Genomic DNA, 25,250 nt, shown 5'->3' with positions numbered 1-25,250 from the left:
TTCATTTGTTCTCTCTTTTTCTTCTCTTCAGAGACCCCTTCCACCTCTGTCCTCATCCTGATTCTCAGTTTCCTGTTTCACTGAGAGATCTGTGGGGTTGCAATCAGAAGCATCCACATCTCTCCACCTACCAGCTTCTGCACCCCTGTCCTTGGCTTTCCGTCCTGTTACAGTGAGTTAACTAATTCTTTAGAGCTAGCTCCCTCCCCTTGTGCTACAGAGCCCACCCCTTTGTTCCTCCTTGAGGATTCACTGCAGAAATTCCCTCCTCTTTTTCTTGCATCATCAAATTTTGTCTTTCTTTTAATAATTTTTGTTAGTATGTACACCTGCCATTATCTCTGTTATCTTTTAAGAGTCTAATTCTGTGGATGTGTGATAAGGTGGAGTTTAAGTGGTAGGGTCTGCCTATATAAAGTGCTGTAATAAATATGCTGTGGATCCAGGACCTGGGCTTAGCTCTAGGGGAGCCCAGATGTCTCTTGAACTACTCAAGAGCAGTCACATCCCCTCTTCTGTCCTTCTGTTCTTTAAATCCTGTCCAATTCTGCCATTGGATTTTATAGAGAAGCCACTGAAGCAAAGCAAAGACATTATTTCATTGGCCATTGCTTACACAGTTGCCTTATTTGAGAAAGCCTAGTTGGCTATTTGGGATGGGTTATTCTTTTTTTAAAAAAATTATTTTATTGAGGTCATATTGGCTTATAACATTGTACAAATTTCAAGCGTACATTATTATGTATGACTCTCTATAGATTGCATTGTGCTCACCACCAATAGTCTAGTTTTTATCCATCGCCATACACACATGCCCATTTACCACTTTCACCTTCCTCCCACCCTCTTTCCCTCTGGTAACCACTAGTCTGTTTATCTTCCACATAAGGGTGAAATCATACATTGTTCTCTGTCTGGCCTATTTTGCTTAACATAATACCCTCAAGATCCATCCATATTGTTGCAAATGGATTTTGTCTTTTTTATGGCTGAGTAGTATTCCATTGTATATATAAATACCACATCTTCCTTATCCTTTCATCAGTTGATGGGCACTTGAGTTACTTTCACATCTTGGCTATTATGAATAATGCTGCAATGAACATAGGTGTGCATAAATCTCTTTGTATTGTTGACTTCGTGTTCTTTGGATAAATATCCAATAGTAGTATAGCTGGATCATATGGTATTTCTATTTTTAGTTTTTTGAGAATTCTCCATACTGTTTTCCATGATGGCTGCACTGGTTGCATTCCCACAAGCAGTGTCTGAGGATTCCCTTTTCTGCACGTCCTCTCCAACATTTGTTATTTTTTGCCTTGCTAATTAAAGCCATTCTGACAGGTGTAAGGTGATAACTCATTGTAGTTGTGATTTGCATTTCCCTAATAATTAGTGATGCTGAACATCTTTTCATGTGCCTGTTGGCCATCAGTATATCTTCTTGAAAAAATGTCTTTTCATATCCCATGCCCATTTTCTGATCAGGTTGGTTTTTGTTGTTGAGTTATATGAGTTCTTTATATATTTTGGAAATTAACCCCTTGTTGGGTATATGATTTGCAAATATTTTCTGCCAGTTGGTGGGTTGTCTTTTCATTATGTTCATGGTTTCCTTTGCCTTGCAGAAGCTTTCTAATCCGACATAACCCCACTTGTTTATTTTTTCTTTTGTTTCGTTTGCCTGAGTAGATAATGGTATTCAAAAAGATACTGTTCAACTGATGTCATGGTGTACAGCCTATAGTTTCTTCTAGTAGTTTTATGGTTTCAGGTCTTATATTCAAGTCTTTAATCCATTTTGAGTTAATTTTTGTGTATGGTGTAAAATAATGGTCTACTTTCGCTCTTTTGCATGTAGCTTCCCAGCTTTCCCAAAACCATTTGTTGAGGAGACTTTCCTTTCTTAATTGTATGTTCTTGGCTCTTTTGCCAAAGATTAGTTGTCCATACATGTGTGGTTTTATTTTTGGGCTTTCAATTCTGTTTCACTGATCTCTGTTTGTTTTCCTGCCAGCATTATGCTATTTTGATTGCTATAGCTTTGTAATATATTTTGAAGTCAGGGGTTGTGATACTTCCAGCCTTGCTCTTTTTTTCTCAAGTTTGCTTTAACTATTTGGGGTCTTTTGTTGTTCTACATAAATTTTAGGATTCTTTGTTCTATTTCTGTGAAGATTGTCATTTGTATTCTGATTGGGATTGCATTCAATCTGTAGATTACTCTAGTAATATGGACATTTTAACTATGTTTATTCTTCCAATCCATGACCATGGAATATCTTTCCATTCCTCTATGTCCTCTTCAATTTCTTTCAATAATGTCTTATAGTTTTCAGTGTATAGGTCTTTCACCTCCCTGGTAAAATTTACTCCTAGATATTTTATTCTTTTTGCTTCAATTGTAAATGACATTGTACTGGATTATATTCCTGACTTCTCTTTCAGCTACTTTGTTATTAGTGTATAAAAATTCAACTGATTTTTGTAAGCTGATTTTGTATCCTGAAATTTTGCTGTAGTTGTTGATTATTTCTAATAGTTTTCTGGTGGATTTCTATATATAGAATCATGTCATCTGCAAACAACAAGAGTTTTCCTTCTTCCTTTCCAATTTGGATTCCTTTTATTTCTTTTTCTTGCCTAATTGCTCTGGCCAAAACCTCCCGTGCTATGTTGAATAAGAGTTGCAAGAGAGGGCAACCTTGTCTTGTTCCTGCTCTCACAGGGATGGCTTTCAGTTTTTCACCATTAAGTATGGTGTCTGCTGTGGGATTGTTATATATGGCCTTTATTATGTTGAGATACTTTCCTTCTTTACCCATTTTATTGCGAGTTTTTATCATAAATGGATGTTGGATCTTGTCAAATGCTTTTGCTGGATCTATTGAGATGATCATGTGATTTTATTCCCCATTTTGTTAATGTGGCGCATCACATTGATTAATTAGCAGATTTTGAACCATCCCTGCATCACTGGTATAAATCCCTCTTGATCATAGTGTATGATCCTTTTAATGTATTGCTGTATTTGATTTGCTAATGTTTTGTTGAGGATTTCTGCATCTATGTTCATCAGCGATATTGGCTTGTAATTTTCCTTTTTTGCATTGTCCTTGTCTGGTTTTGGTCTTAGGGTAATGTCGACTATGTAAAATGTGTTAGGAAGCATCTCATCTTCCTCAATTTTTCAGAATAGGTTGAAAGGATATGTATTAAGCCTTCTTCGAATGCTTGGTAGAAGTCTCCAAAGAAGCCATCTGGTCCTGGACTTTTGTTTTTTGAGCTGTTTTTGATTATTGTTTCAGTCTCCTTAGTTGTGATTGGTCTATTCACTTTCTTTATTTATTCTTGATTCAGTTTTGGGAGGTTGTATAATTCTAAGAACTTATCCATTTCTTCTACGTTATCTAATTTGTTGGCATGTAGCTTTTCACAGTATTTTCTTATAATCCTTTGTATTTCTGTAGTATCCATTGTAATTTCTCCTTTTTTATTTCTAATTTTATTTATTGGAGCCTGGTCACTTTTTTTAAGTTAGTCTGGCTAAAGGCTTGTCAGTTTTGTTTATTTTCTCAAAGAACTAGCTCTTAGTTTCGCTGATCCTTTCTATTGTTTTTAGTCTCCATTTCATTGATTTCTACTCTAATTTTTATTATTTCCCTCCATCTGCTGACTTTGGGCTTTGTTTGTTCTTCTTTTTCTAATTCTGTTAAGTGAAGTTTAAGACTCCTATTTGAGATATTCCTCGGTTTATGGGTAGGCCTGTATTGCTATAAATTTCCCTCTTAGGACAACTTTTGCTGTATCCCATGAGAGTTGGTATGCTGTATTTTCATTTTCATTTGTCTCTAGGTATTTTTTTATTTCTCCTTTGATTTCTTCATTGATCCAATGGTTGTTCCGTAGCATGTTGTTTAGTCTCCACATGTTGGTGACTTTCGTAGCTTTTTTCTTGCGGTTGATTTCTCATTTCATAGCATTGTGGTCAGAAAAGATGCTTGGTATGATTTCAATCTTCTTAAATTTATTGAGACCTGCCTTGTTTCCCAAAATATGGCCTATCTTTGAGAATGTTCCATGTGCACTTGAGAAGAATGTCTTCTGCTGTTTTTGGATGGAATGTTCAATATATATCAAGTCCATCTGGTCTGGTGTTTCATTTAAGACCACTATTTTCTTGTTGACTTTCTGTCTGGATGAACTATCTATTGATGAAATTGGGGGGTTGAGGTCCCCTACTATTATTGTGTTACTGTCAATTTCTCCCTTTAGATCTGTTAATAGTTGCTTTATATACTTTGGTAATCCTCTGTTATTTGCATACACATTCATAAGTGTTATGACCTCTTAGTGGAATGTCCCTTTTATCATTCTATACTGCCCCTCTTTGTCTTTCATTACCTTTTTTATCTTGAAGTCTGCTTTATCCGATATAAGTATGGCAAGACCCTCTTTCTTTTGTTTGCCATTTGCTTGGAGTATTATCTTTCCTCCCTTCACTCTGAGCCTATGTTTGTCTTTAGAGCTGAGATGTGTTTTCTGGAGGCAGCATATTGTTGGGCCTTGTTTTTTAACCCATCCAGCTACTCTGCATCTTTTGATTGGAGAATTCAATCCATTTATATTTAGAGTGATTATTACAATATGAGAGCTTAATATTGCCATTTTGTCTCATTTTCCAGTTGTTCTATATTTCCATTGTTTCTTTTCTTTTGAATTTCTGACTGCAGTTGCAGTTTAATGGCTTTCTGTGATGGTTTTCTCCATTTTCTCTTTATTTATGATTTGTGGCTCTGCTCTGATTTTTTGTTTAGTGCTTACCATGAGGTTTGTATAAAGATCTCATAGACGAAACAGTCCATTTTCTGATAGCCTTTTATTTCCACTAGCCTAAGCAGGTTCCATCACTTTCCTCTTCCCATTTTGTGTTATTGTTGTCCCACATTATTCCTTTTAGTTTTATAAGTTTCTGACTAAATTGAGTGTTTATAGTTATTTTTGATGCTTTCTTTCTCTTTATCTTTCATGTTATAATTCTTTGCTAACGTATTCTGATAGAGAGCTGCAATTTTCTGATTTTGTCTGTTTATTTATCTCCTTGCTGCAAGCTTTCTAAATCTTTGCCTTTTTGTTTGAGTTGGAAGTGGTCCCTTCATTGTTTCTTGTAAGACAAGTCTGGTGAGGATGAACTCCCTCAGGTTTTATCTGGGAAAGCTTTCATTTCTCCATCATATCTGAAGGAAAATTTTGTCTCAATTTTTTTCCTTGAGGAAAATTATTCCTGAGCTAACATCTGTGCCAATCTTCCTCCATCTTGTATGTGATATGCCAACACAGCATGGTTTGATGGGTGCTGTATAGGTCCATACCCAAGATCTGAACCTGCAAACCCTGGAGAGCTGAAGCAGAGCATGCAAACTTAACCGCTGAACCACCAAGCCAGCCCCCCTGAAGGATGATTTTGCTGGATAGAGTATTTTTGGCTGAAAATTTTTGTCTTTCAGTATTTTGAATATATCATTCCATTCTCTCCTAGCCTGTAGGGTTTCTGCTGAGAAATCTGCTGAAAGTCAGATAGGGGTTGCTTTGTAGGTTATTTTCTTCTTCCTTGCTGCCTTAAATTATTATTATTTTTTTTTTTTGGTCATTGACTTTTGACAGTTTTAATATTATATGTCTTGGAGAAAGTCTTTTTACATTGATGTAATTAAGAGTTCTACTGACTTCATGCACTTGTAAGTCCTTCCCCAGGTTTGGGAAGTTCTCAGCTATTATTTCTTTGAGCAAGCTCTCTGCTCCTTTCTCCCTTTCCTCTCCCTCTGGGATATCTATAATCCTTATGTTACTTTTCCTGAGTTGGATATTTCTCGAAATATTTAAATATCTTTGTTTTCTGTCTTCCTCCACCTGAAACATGTCTATATTTCTATCTTCTAAGTCTCGAATCCTGTCCTCCATAGGTCTGCTGTATTTTTTATGGTTTGTACATATTTTTAAATCTCATTGTGTTCTTCATATCCAGAATTTCTGTATAGTTTTTTTTAAGTGCTTCAATCTCTTTGGTGAAGTATCCCTTCTCTTCATTAATTTTATTCCTGAGCTCATAGAACTGTTTTTCTGTGTTTTCTTATAACTCATTGAGTTTCTTTCTGACAACTATTTTGAATTCTCTATCACTCAGACTGTAATCTTCTGTAACTTCAGGTTTGGTTTCTGGAGACTTATCATTTTCCTTCTGTTCTGCAGTGTTACTGTAGTTTCTTCATGGCGTTTGATGAATTGATCCTTTGCCAGTGCATTTGTGGTACTATCAGGTCACAGATGCCACCTGCCACCACTGGAGGGGGCAGGAGCAATGTTTTCTGATCCTGCCCCATCCACTGGTAGTCCTGCAGGTTGAGCCACTCTGCATTCACACAGACTGGCTGCAGCAGCTTGGAGGTTTGCACACACATGGGCAGGGCCTCTGTGCTCGGTGGGTGGGCCCAACCAACCTGCTGTGCTTGGCAAGCAGGGTGCCTTTGCAGGGGCTGAGTCACCACTCAGTGGGGAGTGTTTGCGTGGACAGGGTCACCTTGGTAGGTGGGCATTCCCGCCAGCTGGATTACCACTCTAAAAGCATTCATATGAGGGCCAGGCTGCCCTAGCCTCCACTCAAAGTCATGCCAGCCACTGTGTGAGGATCTGTGACCTGAATCACTGCTGCCAGGGAGGAGGAAGGATCCACTCACCTAGTTCCACTGCTCCCTGGGGATCCAGTCCACCCACCTTCAGGTGGATAGCTGAATGGATCTCTGAGGCATCTTGTTTTGTTGTGTAAGGAATATTCTGCTGGTTAATGGATGTCCATTTAGTTGTAACTTAGAGGGGAGAGACTAGGGAACAACTCACTCTGCCATGATGCTGACTTCACTCTGTGATGAGTTGGTCTTAAATTTCACTTTCTTGGATTCGGATGCATTGATTCTGGCTTAGGTTTCACTTTGCTTATGTAGGCTACCAAGACATCAGAGCACCCTCAACCTAATTGTCTCCTGTTTAATTATTTTCACAGGCTTCAAGACTGCAGCAGCAACAACTCCTGACTGAGTTTTCAGCCTGCTGATCTGCCCTACAAATTTCAGATTTGCAGTCTCCACAATTGTGTGAACCAATTCCTTAAAGTAAATCTCTACACCTGTACCCACACCTATACCTGTACCTATCCTATTGATTCTGTTTCTCTGACAGATATAGTACTGGCTGACACAGGAAGATATCATCAGTCAAGATAGAGGAAGATACCTGACTGATATAGGAAGAGTCCTTGGTGGGGAAGAAGGGAGAATGAGGACCATGTGAAGGTGGTTTTATGCAACAAATTCATCCCAGGCTATGCCAATATCCAATGCACACTGCAGGAGATGGGGAGGGAAGGAGAGGGACTGTTGGGGCTGAGGAGTGAAGGTGGGGACAACACTCCTAGTACCTGGCTGTGGGGAGAAAGGACACAGCATTTTGCTGAGGTCCACTTGACCAGGGGCCCACTGGCAGATACTGCTCCAGGAATGAAGTCACAGCCTTAGACTAAATAGGCTCAGGTTGGGGGTGGATGTAATGAGGGATGGGCTAGTCAGAGCCAGTACACATTGCTAAAGGCCTACTATGTACAGACACCTCTGTAACAACACATTTCTTCTTTCCTACATGGTGGCTTGTTCCTGGCTTGCTGAGTTGCTGGGGGTGGCTGGCCTGAGCACTGGTGCCATGAGCACTCCTCTTTCCTTTCTTCCCAATACAAATTCAGACAACTCACAAGCACAAAGACCCTGCCTGCCCAGCTGCCTGGAAAGCCCCGGTCTGTGCCTTGATTTGGACCATGAAGTGCTGGCAAAGCCAGGAGCCCTGCATATCCTCAGGGGGAGTCCTTGGGGGTCGCTTGGCTCGTGCCTCATAGGATGGAGCAGTGAGGCAGTGAGAGCTGGGGCTGTGGTGTCAGACAGACTGGGTTTGGATCCTAAGACTTAACCTGCATGTCAGTTTCTCACGGGGAGAAGAAAGAGTGAAAGCATTTGGGAGGCCTTCAGTGGAGCGGAGCCACCGTTGTCACAATGCATAAACCATGAGGAGTTAGGCAAACCCATTCTCTCTCTCTGCACGCTCAGGGGATTAGAGTTCTCCTGAGAAACATACATATGCACACACAACACACACATATACATGTCTACACACACACACACATACATATATATATATATATATATACAGAGAAAGAGATTTAGTTTAAGGAGTGGGCTCATGTGATCGTAGAGGCTAACAAGTCCAAAATCTGCAGGGTAGGCTCGCAGTTTGGGAAGAGATGTGGTTTGAGTCTGAAGGCAGTCACTGGCAGATTTCCCTCTTCCTCCAGGGAGATCAGTGTTTTGGTATATTCAGTCCCGCAACTTATTGGATGAGGCCCACTCACGTAAGGGAGGGTAACCTGCTTTACTCAAAGTCTACTGATTTAAATGTTAATCTCATCCAAAAATATCTTCCTAGAAACATCTAGAATAATGTTTCACCAAATATCTGGGTACCGTGGCCTAGCCATGCTGGCACACAGAATTAACTATCACATCCAGTGTGCTCTCCCACGGACATTATACACTCTTTGCCCAGGAACCTCCCCAGAAAGTGCTCAGAACACTGTGGGATCTGGCTTGGACTCCAACAGGAGTCTTTATTACCAGAAGAAGCAGATGGAGCTGGTTCTACTGTGATGTCCTGTAGCACAGGGTTGACGTCAGCACCATTCCTGGGCTCCCAGAACATACAGGATGAGTGGGTGGACTCCAGAACTCTCCAGAGCCCATCAGAACAATGTCCTTAACCCAGGGTGTGCTACAAGTAGCCAATGTTATGGCACCTCCGGGGACAGATCCCACCTGTCCTCTTTCTGAAAGGCCGGTGGCCTGGGCCTCAGCTGTGCTCAGCACCCCTGAATAGGAGCTCAGTGAGAGCAGCAGTGTGCCCTGGAGCAGGCCAGACTCTTATATCAAACAACCGGGAAAGACTGACACGGGCCCAAGCTACTTTTAATTACTTTATAATAAGCAGAAACTAGAACCATCAAAATGCTTTGATACAGCCCACTCCAAACTTCCTGGAGGCTGAGGCAGGTGCAACCTTGGCTGCTGTCATTCAAACTTGGAAACTGCACACCCTCGTTCATTCCTCCCCCTCCCAGTCCTCCTGCATTACAAATCTTCGTCGTCAAAGGTCTCCATGCACCTCAACATTATCATCTCATCGTCCATGGGAAGATCTGGTTCCTGCAAAACACAGGGTGGAAGAGGATTAAATTTTTATTCAAGGACTCCAGGCCCCAGGCAGAGGAGAAGGCCCCACCATCTCAGGTGCGCCCTGCTCCCTTAGTCCCTACTCCATGTTTCTTCAGCTATATCTTCTTCTCTAGCTTCCAGCCAGGTAAGGGCCACAAGCAGGGAGGAAGGTCCCATTTCCTTTTGACTCAACTCCATACTCTAGAAGCTCCAGAAAGGCTTTTCCTGGATATAGCAGAGCTGGCTCCTTTCCTACCCTGGGGATTTCCAGGATCCCATAAGAGAGACAGGGGAAATCTTAAAGCTTTATCCAAATGTCCATTAATAGGTGATGGTGAATTACACCATGGTGCACCTACTGATGGAGCACCGTGCAGCTGTTGCTAAAAAAGGAATGAGATTGCTCTCTCTTTGTGGGATATACTATTAAAAAGGGCAAGGTGCAAAGCCGTGTGCAGAGCAGGCTACCATTTGTGTTTGAAAGAACATATGAATGTCTGTAGCCTCCCTCTCAATGGCCGTACAAGAAACTGGTAATGGTAGTTGCCTTTGGGGAAGGGAATGGGGGAGTAACCAAGGGATACTGTTGGAGGTTCTTTGCATATTGTTTGGTAACTTTCAAATCGTAAACCATGTATGTGGGTTAGCTGTTAGGAGATAACATTTTTTAAGAAGCAGCATTATGTTTTTTTAGCAAGTGTTTCTCATTCCCTTTCTGATGACCCAGCCAAGCTCTCTGACTCCCTATCTCCTCTTTCCCTAAAAGAATATTCCAGGGTTTTTGCTTTTCCTGTCTCTCCCAAGCCAAGTAGAAAATGACCCCTGTAATTTGTTAGCCCTCCTGGTCAAGGGTTGATCCTCTTGTGCCTTGGGAAGCATCCCTAATCCCAGTCAACCACCTCTTGAATGCAGGACCTGGTCCCAAGGGTGATGGCCAGATTAGGGGATGAGCCTGCAAACGAAGCCTTTCCAGATCTGGAGAACGGTCCTCACTTACTGTGCTCTACCGGTGGAGGTGGGGTGCAGGGGGAGCCAGAATCTCAAAGAGGGGGGATCAGGTGGTTTCTGGGACAATCACCCAGGCCCCTTGTCCAGGGTGAAGGCAACAGCAAAGGTTGAGAAAGGAGGGAGTCAGAGCATAGGGGGGGTGCCAGGAGGCCAAGCATCCTTCCAGGGAACCATGCACTCAAGTCTCTGTCACTCAAAGGGCTCAGATGTCGTTCAAAGTGCTCCACCTCCTTAAGCCCCTGACAATGGTGTCTGAGGCATGTTTAAGCTGCAGATTTGTGAAATCAATGGGCTGTGAGAAGTGTTCGCTGGCATTGGGTGTTGAAGTGTGTTGGATAGTGTTCCCCCAAATTCATGTCCACCTGGAACCTCATTTGGAAATAGAGTCTTTGCAGATGTAATTAGTTAAGCTGTCAAGATGAAATCATCCTGGATTTAGGGGGTCCTTCAATCCAAATGACTAGTGTCCTTATAAGAAGATGAAAGGGACAGAGACACACAGAGAAGGCAGTGCAGTGACTGGAGTGACACATCTACAAGTCAGCGAATGCAGGGATTGCTGGGAGCCACCCAAAGCTAGGAAAAGGCAGGAAGCATTTTCCCCTAGAGCTTTCAGAGATGGCACGGCCCTGCCAACACCTTAATTTGGCCCTCTGGCCTCCAAAACTATAAGAGAATCAATTTTTGTTATTTTAAGCCACCAAGTTTGTGGTTATTTATTTATTAGAGCCCCAGGAGGGCAATACAGGTGCTCACTGGTTTCATCCACCACCTCCCATGGAGCTGACAGAGCCAGGCAAATGGGGAGGAGAAGGAAATCTCGCTCTTTCCAACAGTGGCTATCAAAGCCCGAGGCCTCCTGCAGCAGAACCTCTCAGACAGCTTATTCAAAATGTAGATTCCTGAGGCCCCATCTCGCAGCCCTGAAAGAGAATCTGGCTTCTGGGGCATCAGGACTCTGCATTTCCATAAGCTCCCAAGTGGTGCAAGCTGGAGCACCTCTGCTCTATACGGATACGCCAATCCCGGCTTGTTCTTCCTCCTCTGCCCTGTGTGGAGACAGGAAGCAGGGACAGCTAAGAGGGTCCTGCCAATCCGTTCTCAAGTGGGAAAGTGGACCAACTTCACTGTGTCCCACAGAAAGAGGGACGCAGTGGTGAGGGAGGGGTGGCCAAGGATTGGAGGGAGGAGGACACAGCACAGGGAGGGGCCGTTGGCTCCAAAGGAGATTCGCCCTGGTGGTCTCTGCTGAGGACCATGAGGGATTAGCGGGAAGAGGGCCACATCTTCCTCGGCCTATTGAAAAGCTGTCCTAATGGTTCTTAGACCTTTTCATTTTTACCACTTACCTTTTTAAATAAACACTTGTAGTTTTGCTAAATTAGTGAGAAAATCCATGGCTACAAGTCTGAAAGGGCCTGTCCCCTTGCCGGCTCAGGTATAACCCCAACCCCCATGAAAGCATCCAGGAACGAACTTTCTAACCAAGACCCCCAGGACTTACGTCACCACAAGCTGCACAGTCGGCTTTTTGGAAGCAGAAATGAACATCCTTCAAAAGCTGACAGCAAATATTACCCCAGGGTCTCAGAAGAGGAAGAAATAATTTGGCCTCTTGGAAAGGCATCAAGGAATCACACAACATTTAGGAACGCCTGCCAAGAGCCAGGCCCCTGGGGTCGGGTCTCTACTTCAAGGCGCTCCCAGTCTCAGGGTGCCCTGAAGAGCATCCCTGTGTCTCTTCCCTCAGTTTCCCCAGTCATCTTCCACGCCACAGGATGCATCAGGCTGAAGTCAGGCATCCACAGAGCAGGCCAGAGAGAAGGAAAGAATGTCCCCCAACGCCAGTGGCTCCTTGTGATGTGATCTGGGTGAGGTCCAGCTAGGGACCACCCTAAGGGAGGTGAGCGGAGGTCTCATTGCACTCTGCTCTGTCCTACCTGTTTGAACTGAGTGTTAACACAGCAAAGGCCTTTAAAAAAATCGATGATCTGCATATAGAGCTGAAACTTCTCCTCTGGATTTTCTGGGTTGCAGCTGGCAAACACTGAACTGACAACAGAAAGGAAGAAGAAACAGCAAATATTTAGAATCCTCATCTCTCCTCTGCTTGTGCCCCTAACATGTTTGGATTACAGTGTGAACCAAGCCCTTTTCAACACCCAGTTGAGTCATTGGACAGCCGGGAACCTTCTTGGAAGGTCTTCATTGCCTCAGTCTCAACGTCATGTCTGTAACCTGCTGGGAAAGCGAGACTTTAGGGAGACGGGCTCTTGTGTCCTAATTCAGTGCTCTGAGCTGTGGCCTCTGGAACAAGGGAGCAGGATTTCCTCTCTGCCTCAGAGTCAACCTGGTACAGCGCTATCTCCTGTGGCTGCTGAGGCAGCTCAGGGGGCACACTGCACGTCTGAGTCCAGTCCCTGGAGGTGCGTCCACTCAGCAGGTCTAACAGGAGCACCAGCTCTGACACAGAGAGAGGCCTGCTTTGCAGAGTCCTTTCCCTCTGCCTTCCTGGGATGAGGGGAGACGCCAACAACCAGGGCCACAGAGCAGAGGAGCTGGGAGTCGTGCCGGGACAACCAGCGTTTTGACCTCACTTCCCCCTGGAGGGAGGTCCCACAGTCAGCTGAGGAGCCCTCTGGCAGCAGCCCCTACCTTTTCTAGGGAGAGTAGCCAAAGATTTTAATAGGTTGTTTTTTGATCCACCAGCAGAGTAAGGGGTTCCAGATATGGCTTGGCAAGTACACTTTGGCAGCTTCTCCACAAAGTTGTCCCAGCACCTGAGCCCAGCTGAGAACCAGGAACGTCTGCCTCCAGCCAGTTTCAGCCAAACCAAGCTCCACGCACAGCTGAGAAGAGCTTGAGGCACCGCATAAAGTCGTTTGGAGATTTTGGACAAGTCTGTCCAGGCCGAGGTGGAGCAGGTGGAGCAGAGGAACAAAAACTGATGTCTGATATGCCTGCAGGAGGCCAGGTTCCCAGGGACAGCTGAGGTGCCTGGCCTCAGGGGAGAATGGAGACATTCGCTGGGGTCATGAGGACATTTTAGCCGTGACACCAGCACAGGTCTCTGAAGGGCCTGGTCCTTCAGGCTGTAAGACCACAGCTTTTCAAAGCAGTGAGGGAAATTCATTCCACACTAGCTCTGCCTGAGAAAACGCCCTGATGTTCAGATTGAGTCAAGCTGCTTGTTTTAAAGGCCCCCCAGAACCTGTTTGGTGTCTTCTCACTTCACGGGGTCAGCCATCCCCTCCCCGCTCCTCCCACATCCATGCCATCAGCACCAGGAAAGCTGCTTCTCCCCCTATGCAGCTCAGAGACCCCCCTAAGCTCAGGGCACAGGCCTGTTTTCATGTCGGCCCAGGTTCTCCACACCCCAGAGCCCCCTGCCCACCTCTCAGACTAGACCGATGCCATAACGGCCCTCAGCCACCTCACCCTGGGAAAACAGCGCAATGTGAACAATTCAGAGCTGATAGCCTGTTGTGTCTCAGCCCTGGGCCAGGATGGAAGAATTTTCTGCTCTGATGGAGCCCCAGACAATCTCATCCCCAGGGCGACGGCACAATCCTAGGGCCTGCAGCGCCCTTCGCATCCCAGAGAAAAGTGGGTCTCCAAGAAATGCCACTCAATTATGCGCCCGTCTGGGGGGCTGCCGGGGAGAGGCTCCTAAACATCCAGCAGGGGTACACACGCACACACTCACACATTCATCCGCACACCATCACACACACACACACTGTCTCACACCTCCTTCCTCACCTGGAGCTAGAGGTACTTGGAGCCTCACTTTTGTCGAGGAAACTTGCCACATCAAAAGCATCTTCAAAAAGGATCTGAAAGAAAGCATGGAACTTCGTGTGTCAGAAATAGCTCTAGGTTTGGCGCTTGCTCTGGGCTGCTGGGGGAGAGACAAGTACAAAGGCTCTCTCTTCAGCCCTCATCCCCAAAAGATGGGCATGTTAAAGCTGGGGCCCACATCCAGGGTCTCTGGTGTTGACCTTCCCAGGGTGTACGCATTAAGCTCTTGCCCGCCCAGAACAAACTGCAAACCCCGGAGGTGGCCGAGAGCGACAAGGAAGCCCTGTGGACTGCAGCGTCCTCTTTCTAAAGAAGGTGGGAGCTCAGGTGCAAGATGCAACAGCCAGAGCTGAGCCTCATTTCACACCAGCAAAGGGCTCATCCACACCGCCCGAGGTACAGAGACCATCTGAGCTCAGGATCCACCATCTAGCAGTTTCGTGCCAGAGCAGCAGAATTTAGAAGATGAGGGCGTTCTGGAGTCAGGCTGCAGGTGAGCCGACTCTCAGCCCTGCCGCTCACTAAGCTGTGTGACCTCGGACAAGTGACTTAGTTTCTCGAGTCCTCCTCCATGAAGGAGAATCACAGCAGTGCCACCCCACGGCGACGCTGCAGGAACGACACGCTGTATGTGAAGCCACCGCTCACAGTAACAGCTCAAATGTGCCAGCTACTATGGACACCACCTGCTTGAGAAAAGAAATGCATGCTTATCGTGGAAATGTTGGGAAATAAAAACAGATAGCGAAAATAACATCACTGAGAAACAATTCCACCCAAAGATGCCCAGTGTTGATATATTGATCTATTTCCTCCAGTCATTTCTCTAGGGGTATTTTATCACATATTCCCAATTTTGGAATCTTGCTATTTAGATAATTTTCAGTGCTGCTTGTCTTTAATTTTTAGAATAAGAAATATTCCACAGGATGTGATATACATTTGGGATTGAAAGATTTAGGAAATAAAAAATAGGATGCCTAGTTAAATTTGACTTTTACATAAAGAACGAGTAATTTTGTATGGGACATTCTTATATTAAAATTTTAACTGGGCATGCTTTATTCTGTCTGGCACCCCATTTACAGAGGCAGTCACTCAGAAGCGAGGGAGTTCTCTGGCCCTGAGCTGGTAGGTTCTGGCACATTCTGGCAGCTTCCTCAGGGTCTCTCCTCTCCCCTGACCTGGAACATTTTGCTTTTTTCCTGGAGGCCTCACATCTGCCCTGCGTGTCTTCTCACAATTTGCTTCCCCTGAACTGAACCCCTTGGGACTCTGGCCGTGTGAACTGGCCCCCTCCTGACTTCTGGATATTTTCAGGTGTCCTCCTTTTTGTCATCTGTTTGGTCACCTCAAAGAGGATCTGGAAAGGGGTCACTGAAAGGCCTGAGCTCTTGTGTCCATCAGCCCAGAAGCCCATCGGCTCCATGTTCCTCCCCAGCAGGCCTGAGGCAGGGACCAGGACCTAAACTCCTGCCCTCAACCAATCAGCCCACCAAAGGTGCAGGCGACACACTGTCCTCACCTGTGCAAACCACCCTTCCAAGTCAGCCTGGAGTGGCACGGCCAGGCTACTGGGCCCTTCTGGAGCGCCCAGCCCACTGATGGGGCCGCGCACCTCCCAGCACTGAAGGGCACCGTCCAGGTGCCTCCTGGGCAGGCCTGATCCAAGTTCAGGGGCTGCCCGAATAGCTGCTCCACAGCACGACCTCCCCAGGTGGACCAGGAACTACCGAGATTTCCTTGCAGCTCGTGTAGAGGCCAAAGCAGGGCCACCACGGCTCTGTCCCCGCCCTGGGCACAGTGTTCTCTGTGCCCTCACCTTTTCACCAGCCCCCAGTCAGCCTAAGGCTGGGGACGGCGTGAGGGCAAAGCCCTGCTTTGGGCACGGCTGAGGGACTCTGCTGCCAGCTCCCCTCAACACCAGCAGAGCATGAGCCCATAGCCCTTCCTGCAAAAGCCCAGAGAAGCCACTTCCATGACTAAGGGACATTGGATTCGGGGCGTTTCTCTTCGGCTCTGCTCTTCTTTAAGGACAGGTTCATGCTTGCACACTCACGCATGCGCGGATCTCAGCACTGAGGGAATGCTAATCCCAGCTGATGCTCCGCTTGCCGACCGTGGCCGTTCTTACAGCATGAACTCTGAGAGTGCGTTCACAGTGGAGGGGACGCAGCAGCCACCTCCCCGTGTGTTCCCCTCTCTTCACCGAGCGGCAGCCATGCTCTTTTGGGTGGAAATTAAACTCCTCTCAGGGATTGGACCTGATTGGTCCAAACGTAATCCTATCTTGGTTATGCCAGTCATTGGCTCAAGAATCTGCCAATCTAGCCAATTCTGGCCAATGAGAGGGCAGGAGAAGCATGGTGGAAATTTCTGGAAAAGTTATTCTTTGACCCATAAGAAAGCCACAGGCAATCTTTCTCTTACCTGATGTAGAGGAGGCAGAATGACAGCTTGATTGCTACCCGCTGCCATATCACAGTCACAGTGGGTGGGGACAATGGTGAGGGGAGAAAAGGGGAGAAACTAGCCTTAAGATGAGGCAGAGCAGGGAGAAGGGAAGAACAGAGTCCATGGTGACATCACTGACGTCACCCTGGGCATGAGTAGTACATTTCCTCTTGGCTTAATGAGCAAGTAACTTGCAACCAAAAGAATCCCAACTGATACAACCGTCTAAGCCTTCTCCTCTAAAATCCCCATGGAAAGGCCAGGAAACTAACAGGAGAAGAAGAAATGCTGTTCTGTGGCCACGGAGATTATGTTGGGAAAATCAAAAAGCCACCGTGTGAGCCAGACTCCAAACAGCACCCCAGACTTGCTATAGGACCGGAAGCAGATCCCTGGTGTGTCCAGGCCAGAGGTGACGGAGTCATTCCTGCGCACCCTTCCACCCCACCTGACAGGGTCTGCTCACCTCCTCTGGGGTGGAGACGAGGGAGCAGCTGGCCCCTTGGCTGTCGACTCCACTGTCCTTCACGCTGCCCTCGGCAAAGGCTGGCTCCTGACAGGCCCCTGTGAGGCCCGGGAGGCCACTGTGTTTCTGTGCCCAGGCCTGCAGGAGACTGGCCTTCCTCTCCTCAGAGAGATTCTGCCACAGGTGGGAGATGGCCGCAGAGACGATGGGGAGTGTCACCTCCTGCGAGGAGACAATCCCACTCTCGATCAGAAGGTCCATCATCTGCTTGTAAAAGTTGAGATACCTGCAACAGAAATGCACCATCCCCCAGACCTGAAGCTAGTGGCCGAAGGTCCCTCCCAAGTCATCTCCTTAGGGTTCTGCTTATGGGGTGCAATGTACCAGGGGCTTGGCCTCACTAGTCTCTGCGTGCCCCTGACCCCTGGAGAGCAGAAGCCATCTTGGGGGCCATGAATCACATAGATTTGTGCTCCCGGGTCCTTCCCCAAATCCTCCCAGAGCCTCCATGAAGTCTCTGCCCAATAGAAGAGAGGAGAGAGGCGTGACTGGCTCAGCTCTTCCCCACGGGAAAACTGCTTAAAATTCTGAGCCCATGAATGCGTGACATGATATGATGCAATGCCCACTTTAATGTGAGGCCTGAAAGTCAGGCTCAGCTGTGCAGTGAGCCTCTTTCTACTGGGCGAACGCCTCTGGAAGCCAACATTGCTGTCCAGGGTCTCAAGTGTGTGGAGGGGCAGTGGCAGTGGAGTCTGGGCCAGCCATTTGCTTGCCATTCTTACTGTAAGATCAGTAATGCTGCTGAAAGCAGACTTGTGGGGCATGTGTGTGTGTGTTTGGGAGGGGGAGGGTATTTAGCCCTCATAATCCATATCACAGCTCCCCAAAAGGTGCCCCAAATAAACACACAGTCTAAGTAAACACAGTGTATGTGCTGTGCCAATGTAGCTTCAAGACTATTTCTCTAGACCCTCTGCTAACCCCATCCCCAAGCTCCCCCCATATGGAAATTCTGGAGCTTCCATGACTCAGGCCCTGCTCTGAGAGTACACTGAGGCTGCAGCATGCCCCAGCTGGAGCCTCTGTCCCCTTCCCCACAGGAGCTCCAGGCATGCCCAAACCCGCCTCTCCCAGCTGTTCACACCGTTCAAATTCCATGAGGTCAGGCAACAAGGTGACTGGGGAGTGTAAGAGCTCCACATTTTTCTCCTCTTCCTCCTCGTCTTCCTCCTCATCTTCCTCCTCTTCCTCTTCTTCTTGGTCTTCCTCCTCTTCCTCCTCCTTTTCTTCCTCCTCAGCATCCTTCCCAACTGTCTCAACTGGGTACCAGGTGGTGAAACCTTTCTGATGAAACTTATTTGAGATCAGGCTGGGGTGAAGGAGAAACAAGACAACAATAGACTAACGTCCCTCATGAAATCAACACTGAAATTCTTAACACAATTTTAGCAACAATACATACATACATAAAGGTTAATGCATCATGACCAAATGGGGTTTGTGCTAGGAATGCAAGATGGCTGCTTCAAACTTTGAACATCAATCAGCGTAACTCACCATATCAACAGACCCAAGAAGAAAAACCACACGATCATCTCAATAGATGCAGAAAAAGCACTTGGCAAAATTCAACATCCATTCATGATAAAACTCTCAGCAAACTAGGAATAGAGGAGAACTTCCTCAACCTGATAAAGGCCATCTACTAAAACCTACAGCACACATAGTACATAACAGTAAAAGACTGAACATTTCTCTGTAAGATCAGAAACAAGACAGGGATGTCCATTCTTACCACTCTATTCAAAATTGTGCTGGAGCTTCTAGCCAGTTCAATAAGAAGAACAAAGGAAATAAAGGGATACAGATTGGAAAGGAAGAAGTGAAACTGTCTTTATTTGTAGACAATGTGATTATCTGTGAGAAAATCCCAAAGAATCTACAACCACACAACTTGAATTAAGAAGGGAGCTCAGCAAGGTTGCAGAATACAAGGTCAATATACAGTAACCAATAGTATTTCTAAATATTAGCAATGAACAATGGGAAGTTGAATTTTAAAAAGTACCATTTACAGATATATCTTCAGAAAGATGGCACTGTGAGCAGACGTTGAACTCGCCTCCTCCCACAAACACAACAAGATTACAACAATTTTAGGAAGAATCACCCTGGATTGAAAACTGAAAACTGGATAAAAAGAACCCCCACAACAAGGGACAGTCCTGACGAAAGCAGAAGAGGCAGTAACTCTGGCCAGAGAGGAAAAAAGCCACCTTTGGGAGCAGTGGAGCTTCTCAGCTGGCCAGGCGGGAGCCAACCTGAGGATATCCAGATAGCATCTCAAGACGCCTAAGAGTCTCATACTACTATACATCGGAAGGCGGATGGACTTCCCCCCGGGAGGAGGTAGAAATAGGTGAAAACTCTCTGATCCCCGACCCCCGGACAGCCTAATTCCTGCAGGAGGCTCTCTTCCAGCGGACTCCCCCATAGCATCGCCACACACCAAGGGCGGGAGTGTGCACTCACCAGCAGAGCGACGGTGGAAACAGGTGACAACAGCCCTACTCAAGCCCCCCGCGATTACACCTAAGCCCAGGGGGAATCCCCAGGGTCCCACACCCACCGGCAGCGAAGGCCTCCGCTTGCCGTTAGCAGGGAGGCCCTTCCCAGAATCCAAAACAAAGGCAAGCTCCTGGTGGGTGGATTCCCCGGCACGGCACCAGACCGCAAGCTGCTGCTGGGCCCACGGTCTCCGGCACACGGGTCGGTGCAGGGGGCACCCGGACTTCCCGTGGACGTGCTTGGGGACACGGTTGGAGCTCCAGCGCCCAGCTCTGCAGCTTGGGGGGAGGCTCCAGGGTCCTGCACGCCCCCCCGGCAGGGAAAGCCTCTGCTCACCATTAGCTAGGAGGCCCCTCCCAGAATCCAGAACAAAGGGAAGCTCCCGGCGGGCGGATTCCCTGGCAGTGAACCAGACCGCCAGCTGCTACTGGGCCCACGGTCTCCGGTGCACGGGTCGGTACAGGGGATGCCCAGACTTCCCGTGGATGTGCTTGGGGACTGGGTGGAGCTCCAACACCCAGCTCTGTGGCCCAGGGGGATGCTCCAGGGTCCCGCACCCCCCCAGCAGAGCAGGCGTCTCTGCTCTCCATTGGCAGGGAGGCCCCACCCAACATTCAGAACACCAGGAAGCTCCCTAGGGCAGAATTCCCCACAAGGCAGCAGCTTACAAGCCACCGCCAGGCCCACGGACTCTGGCTGTGTCCCAGACGAGGCAAGGGGCTCCCAGAGATCCCATGAGAGTGGAGTGGGGCAGAGTGGAGCTCCAGTGAAATGGCTACGTAGCCCAGGGGGGAACTCCAGGTTCCTACAGCAGCCTCAGCAAAAGCCTCTGCACAGCACTAGTGGAGAGGTCCCGACTGGCAATCGCAAGGCAGGAAGGCCCTGGGGCAAAAGTAGCACAGCTAGGTGAGCTAACGACAGACTGCAGAAGATACCCATAGCTCTGCTGGGACCTATAGTGGACAAGTGTGATCTTGTGGGCTCTGTTAGGGACAAAGCGGCGATTATAGGTGATCCTGCTCCTGGCTGCTGGGAAAGCCCATAACACCACTGCAGACCACAAGGAGGGAGTGCGTCTAAGTGGGCTGCAACAGTAGGCACCAGCAGCCTGAGGCCCCCTTGCAATTGCCCCCACAACCGACGAGGGACTCCACAGGACCACTGTGACTACGAGGAGGGGTCCAGGTCCAGTCAGCAACAGCTGACAGGGTTCCTGGTTGGTGCAGTCTAAACAGCTGCCCCCCCCCCGACACCAGTCGCAACAAGTGGAAGCAGTGACTAAACTCTATCCCTATCTGGAGGCACAAATCCACACCATCAAGCAGTATGAAAAAATATATTAAATCTCCAGAACAGAAGGAAAATGATAAGCACCCAGAACACAATCCCAAAGACAATGAAATCTGTAACCTAAATGACGATGATTTCAAAACTGGCATTATTAGAAAACTCAATGAGTTAAAAGAGAATTCAGATAGACAACTCAATGAGTTCAGGAGATATGTCACAAAAGAGCTTGACACTATAAAGAAGAACCAATTAGAAATACTGGAGATGAAGAACACAATGGAGATTAAGAAAAATCTGGACTCTCTGAACAGTAGGGTTGATAATATGGAGGACAGAATTAGCAATTTGGAGGATAGGAATATAGAAATGCTGCAGACAGAGGAGGAGAGAGAACTAAGACTAAAAAGAAATGAAGAAACTCTCTGAGAATTATCCGACTCAATTAGGAGATGCAACATAAGGATTATAGGTATACCAGAGGGAGAAGAGAAGGAGAAGGGGGCAGAAGGCCTGTTCAAAGAAATAATAGCTGAGAACTTTCCAAACTTGGGAAGAGAGATGGAACTTCATGTGACAGAAGCCAATAGATCTCCAAACTTTATTAACGCAAGAAGACCAACCCCAAGGCATATAGTAGTGAAACTAGCAAAAGTCAATGACAAAGAGAAAATACTAAGGGCAGCCAGGCAGAAGAAAATAACTTACAAAGGAAACCCCATAAGGCATCCAGCAGATTTCTCAGGAGAGACATTACAGGCTAGAAGAGATTGGAATGAAATATTCAAAACTCTGAAGGACAAAAACCTGCAGCCAAGAATACTCTACCCAGTGAAAATATCCTTCAAATATGATGGAGAAATAAAAACTTTCCCAGATAAACAAAAGTTAAGGGAGTTCATCGTCACAAAACCTCCTCTTCAAGAAATGCTCAGGAAGAACCTCATTCCCGAAAAATCAAAAAAAGGAAAGGGGTTACAAAATCCAGAACAAAGGAGATAAGCAGAAGGACAATAACACAAAGTAACAGCTTTCCATCAGGACAAAATGCAAAAGAACCAGAAAACAAGTGATAAAATGGCAACAGTAGGCCCCCACGTTTCAATAATCACTCTAAACGTGAATGGATTGAACTCTCCAATCAAAAGACACAGAGTGGCAGGATGGATCAAAGAACAAGATCCAACAATATTCTGCCTCCAGGAAACACACCTCAGCCCCAAAGACAAACACAGACTTAAAGTGAAGGGATGGAAGAAAATACTCCAAGCTAATAATGAACAAAAGAAAGCAGGTGTTGCCATACTTCTATCAGACAAAGTAGACTTCAAGGCAAAACAGATAGAGAAAGACAAAGAGGGGCAGTATATAATGATAAAAGGGATGCTCCACCAAGATGACATAACACTTATAAATATATACGTACCTAACACAGGAGCACCAAAATTTGTAAAGAAACTATTACCAAAACTAAAGGGAGACATCAACAGCAATACAATAATAGTAGGGGACCTCAACACCCCATTAACACCAATGGACAGATCATCCAGACAGAAAATCAACAAGGAAATTATAGAATTAAATGAAAAATTAGATCAGATGGACCTAATAGATATATATAGGACACTTCATCCAAAAACAGCAGGTTACACATTCTTCTCAAGCGTGCATGGAACATTCTCAAGGATAGACCATATCTTGGGAAACAAAGCAAGCATCAATAAGTTCAAGAGGGTTGAAATAATACCAAGCATCTTTTCTGATCATAATGCTATGAAACTAGAAATCAACTACAAGAATAAAGCTGGGGAAGGGCCAAAACTGTGGAGACTAAACAACATGCTACTGAACAAACAATGGATTATTGAAGAAATTAAAGAAGAAATCAAACATTATCTGGAGACAAATGAAAATGAAAACACACCGTACCAAATGATTTGGGACGCAGTAAAGGCAGTCCTAAGAGGGAAATTCATTGCAATACAGGCTCACCTCAATAAGCAAGAAAAATCTTACATAAACAGCCTCAAACGACACCTAACGGAATTAGAAAAAGAAGAACAAACAAAGCCCAAAGTCAGTAGAAGGAGGGAAATAATAAAAATTAGAGCAGAAATAAATGATATTGAAACAAAAATGACAGTAGAAAGGATCAATGAAACAAAGAGTTGGTTCTTCGAAAAAATTAACAAAATCGACAAACCCTTAGCCAGACTCACTAAAAAAAAAAAGAGAGAAGTCTCAAATAAATAAAATTAGAAACGAGAGAGGAGAAATCACAACAGATACCTAAGAAATACAAAGGATCATAAGAGAATACTATGAAAAACTATATGCCAACAAATTGAATAACCTAGAAGAAATGGATAAATTCCTAGACTCATACAACCTTCCCAAACTGAATCAGGAAGAAATAGAGAATCTGAATAGACCAATCACAAGTAAAGAAATAGAAACAGTAATCAAAAACCTCCCCAAAAATAAGAGTCCAGGACCAGACGGCTTCTCTGGAGAATTCTACCAAACATTCAAAGAAGATTTAATACCTATCCTTCTCAAACTATTCCAGAAAATAGAGGAAGATGGAGCACTCCTTAATACATTCTATGAAGCCAACATCACCCTGATCCCCAAACCTGACAAGGACAACACAAAGAAGGAAAACTACAGGCCAATATCACTGATGAACATAGATGCAAAAATCCTCAACAAAATTTTGGCAAACCAAATACAGCAATATATCAAAAAGATTATACACCATGATCAAGTGGGATTTATACCAGGGACACAGGGATGGTTCAACATCCGCAAGTCAATCAACGTGATTCACTACATTAACAAAATGAGAAACAAAAACCACATGATCATCTCAATAGATGCAGAGAAAGCATTCGACAAGATCCAACATCCATTTATGATAAAAACCCTCAATAAAATAGGTATAGAAGGAAAGTATCTCAACATAATAAAGGCCATATATGACAAACCCACAGCCAACATCATACTCAATGGACAAAAACTGAAACCCATCCCTCTCAGAATAGGAACAAGACAAAGGTGCCCACTTTCACCACTCTTATTCAACATAGTACTGGAGGTTTTGGCCAGAGCAATTCGCCAGGAAAAAGAAATAAAAGGAATCCAAATAGGCAACGAAGAAGTAAAACTCTTGCTGTTTGCAGACGACATGATCTTATATATAGAAAACCCCAAAGAATCCATACAAAAACTATTAGAAACAATCAACAACTACAGCAAAGTTGCAGGGTATAAAATCAATTTACATAAATCAGTAGCATTTCTAAATGCAACAATGAACTAACAGAAAAAGATCTCAAGAACTCAATCCCATTCACGATCGCAACAAAAAGAATAAAATACTTTGGGATAAATTTAACCAAGGAAGTGAAAGATCTATACAACGAAAACTACAAGACCTTCTTGAAAGAAATCGATGACGACATAAAGAGATGGAAAGACATTCCATGCACATGGATTGGAAGAATAAACGCAGTTAAAATGTCCATACTACCTAAAGCAATCTACAGATTCAACACTATCCCAATCAGAATTCCAATGTCATTCTTTACAGAAATTGAACAAAGAATCCTAAAATTCATACGGGGCAAAAAAAGACCCTGAATTGCTAAAGCAATCCTGAGAAAGAACAACAAAGCTGGAGGCATCACAATCCCTGACTTCAAAACATACTACAAAGCTACAGTAATCAAAACAGCATGGTATTGGTACAAAAACAGATGCACAGATCAATGGAACAGAGTTGAAAGCCCAGAAATAAAACCACACATCTATGGACAGCTAATCTTTGACAAAGGAGCTGAGGGCCTACAATGGAGGAAAGAAAGTCTCTTCAACAAATGGTGCTGGGAAAAGTGGACAGCCACATATAAAAGAATAAAAATCAACCATTCTTTTTCACCACGTACCAAAATAAACTCAAAATGGATCAAAGACCTAAAGATTAGGCCTGAAACAATAAGTCTTCTAGAAGAGAATATCGACAGTACACTCTTTGACATCAGCTTCAAAAGAATCTTTTTGGACACCATAACCCCTCACATGAGGGAAACAATAGAAAGAATAATCAAATGGGATTTCATCAGGCTAAAGAGCTTCTTCAAGGCAAGGGAAAACAGGATTGAAACAAAAAAACAGCCCACTAATTGGGAAAAAATATTCACAAGTTATTTATCTGACAAAGGGTTAATCTCCATAATATACAAAGAACTCACACAACTCAACAATAAAAAATCAAACAACCCAATTACAAAATGGGCAGGGGTCATGAACAGACATTTCTCCAAAGAAGATATACGGATGGCCAATAGACACATGAA

At 45.2% G+C, this 25,250-nt stretch overlaps 1 protein-coding gene across 1 annotated transcript in view; it reads right to left on the bottom strand.

The window, feature by feature from the left end:
- Positions 1 to 9,054: 9,054 nt before the first annotated feature.
- Positions 9,055 to 25,250, bottom strand: part of STRA8 (stimulated by retinoic acid 8) — a 42,035-nt gene continuing 25,839 nt past the window's right edge. Inside the window, exons 5-9 of the mRNA XM_046669391.1 lie at positions 18,182 to 18,406; positions 17,035 to 17,320; positions 14,076 to 14,149; positions 12,254 to 12,365; positions 9,055 to 9,296 (exon numbers count right to left, since the gene is read on the bottom strand). Of these exons, the coding sequence (XP_046525347.1) occupies positions 9,222 to 9,296; positions 12,254 to 12,365; positions 14,076 to 14,149; positions 17,035 to 17,320; positions 18,182 to 18,406 (772 nt within the window). The 3' untranslated portion in view covers positions 9,055 to 9,221. The remainder of the gene's footprint in view (positions 9,297 to 12,253; positions 12,366 to 14,075; positions 14,150 to 17,034; positions 17,321 to 18,181; positions 18,407 to 25,250) is intronic.

This window comes from Equus quagga, chromosome 8 (genome assembly GCF_021613505.1).
Source record: "Equus quagga isolate Etosha38 chromosome 8, UCLA_HA_Equagga_1.0, whole genome shotgun sequence".
NCBI lineage: Eukaryota > Metazoa > Chordata > Mammalia > Perissodactyla > Equidae > Equus > Equus quagga.
Note: the sequence above shows the minus strand (reverse complement) of the source record. Positions and strands in the feature narration are given on the sequence as shown.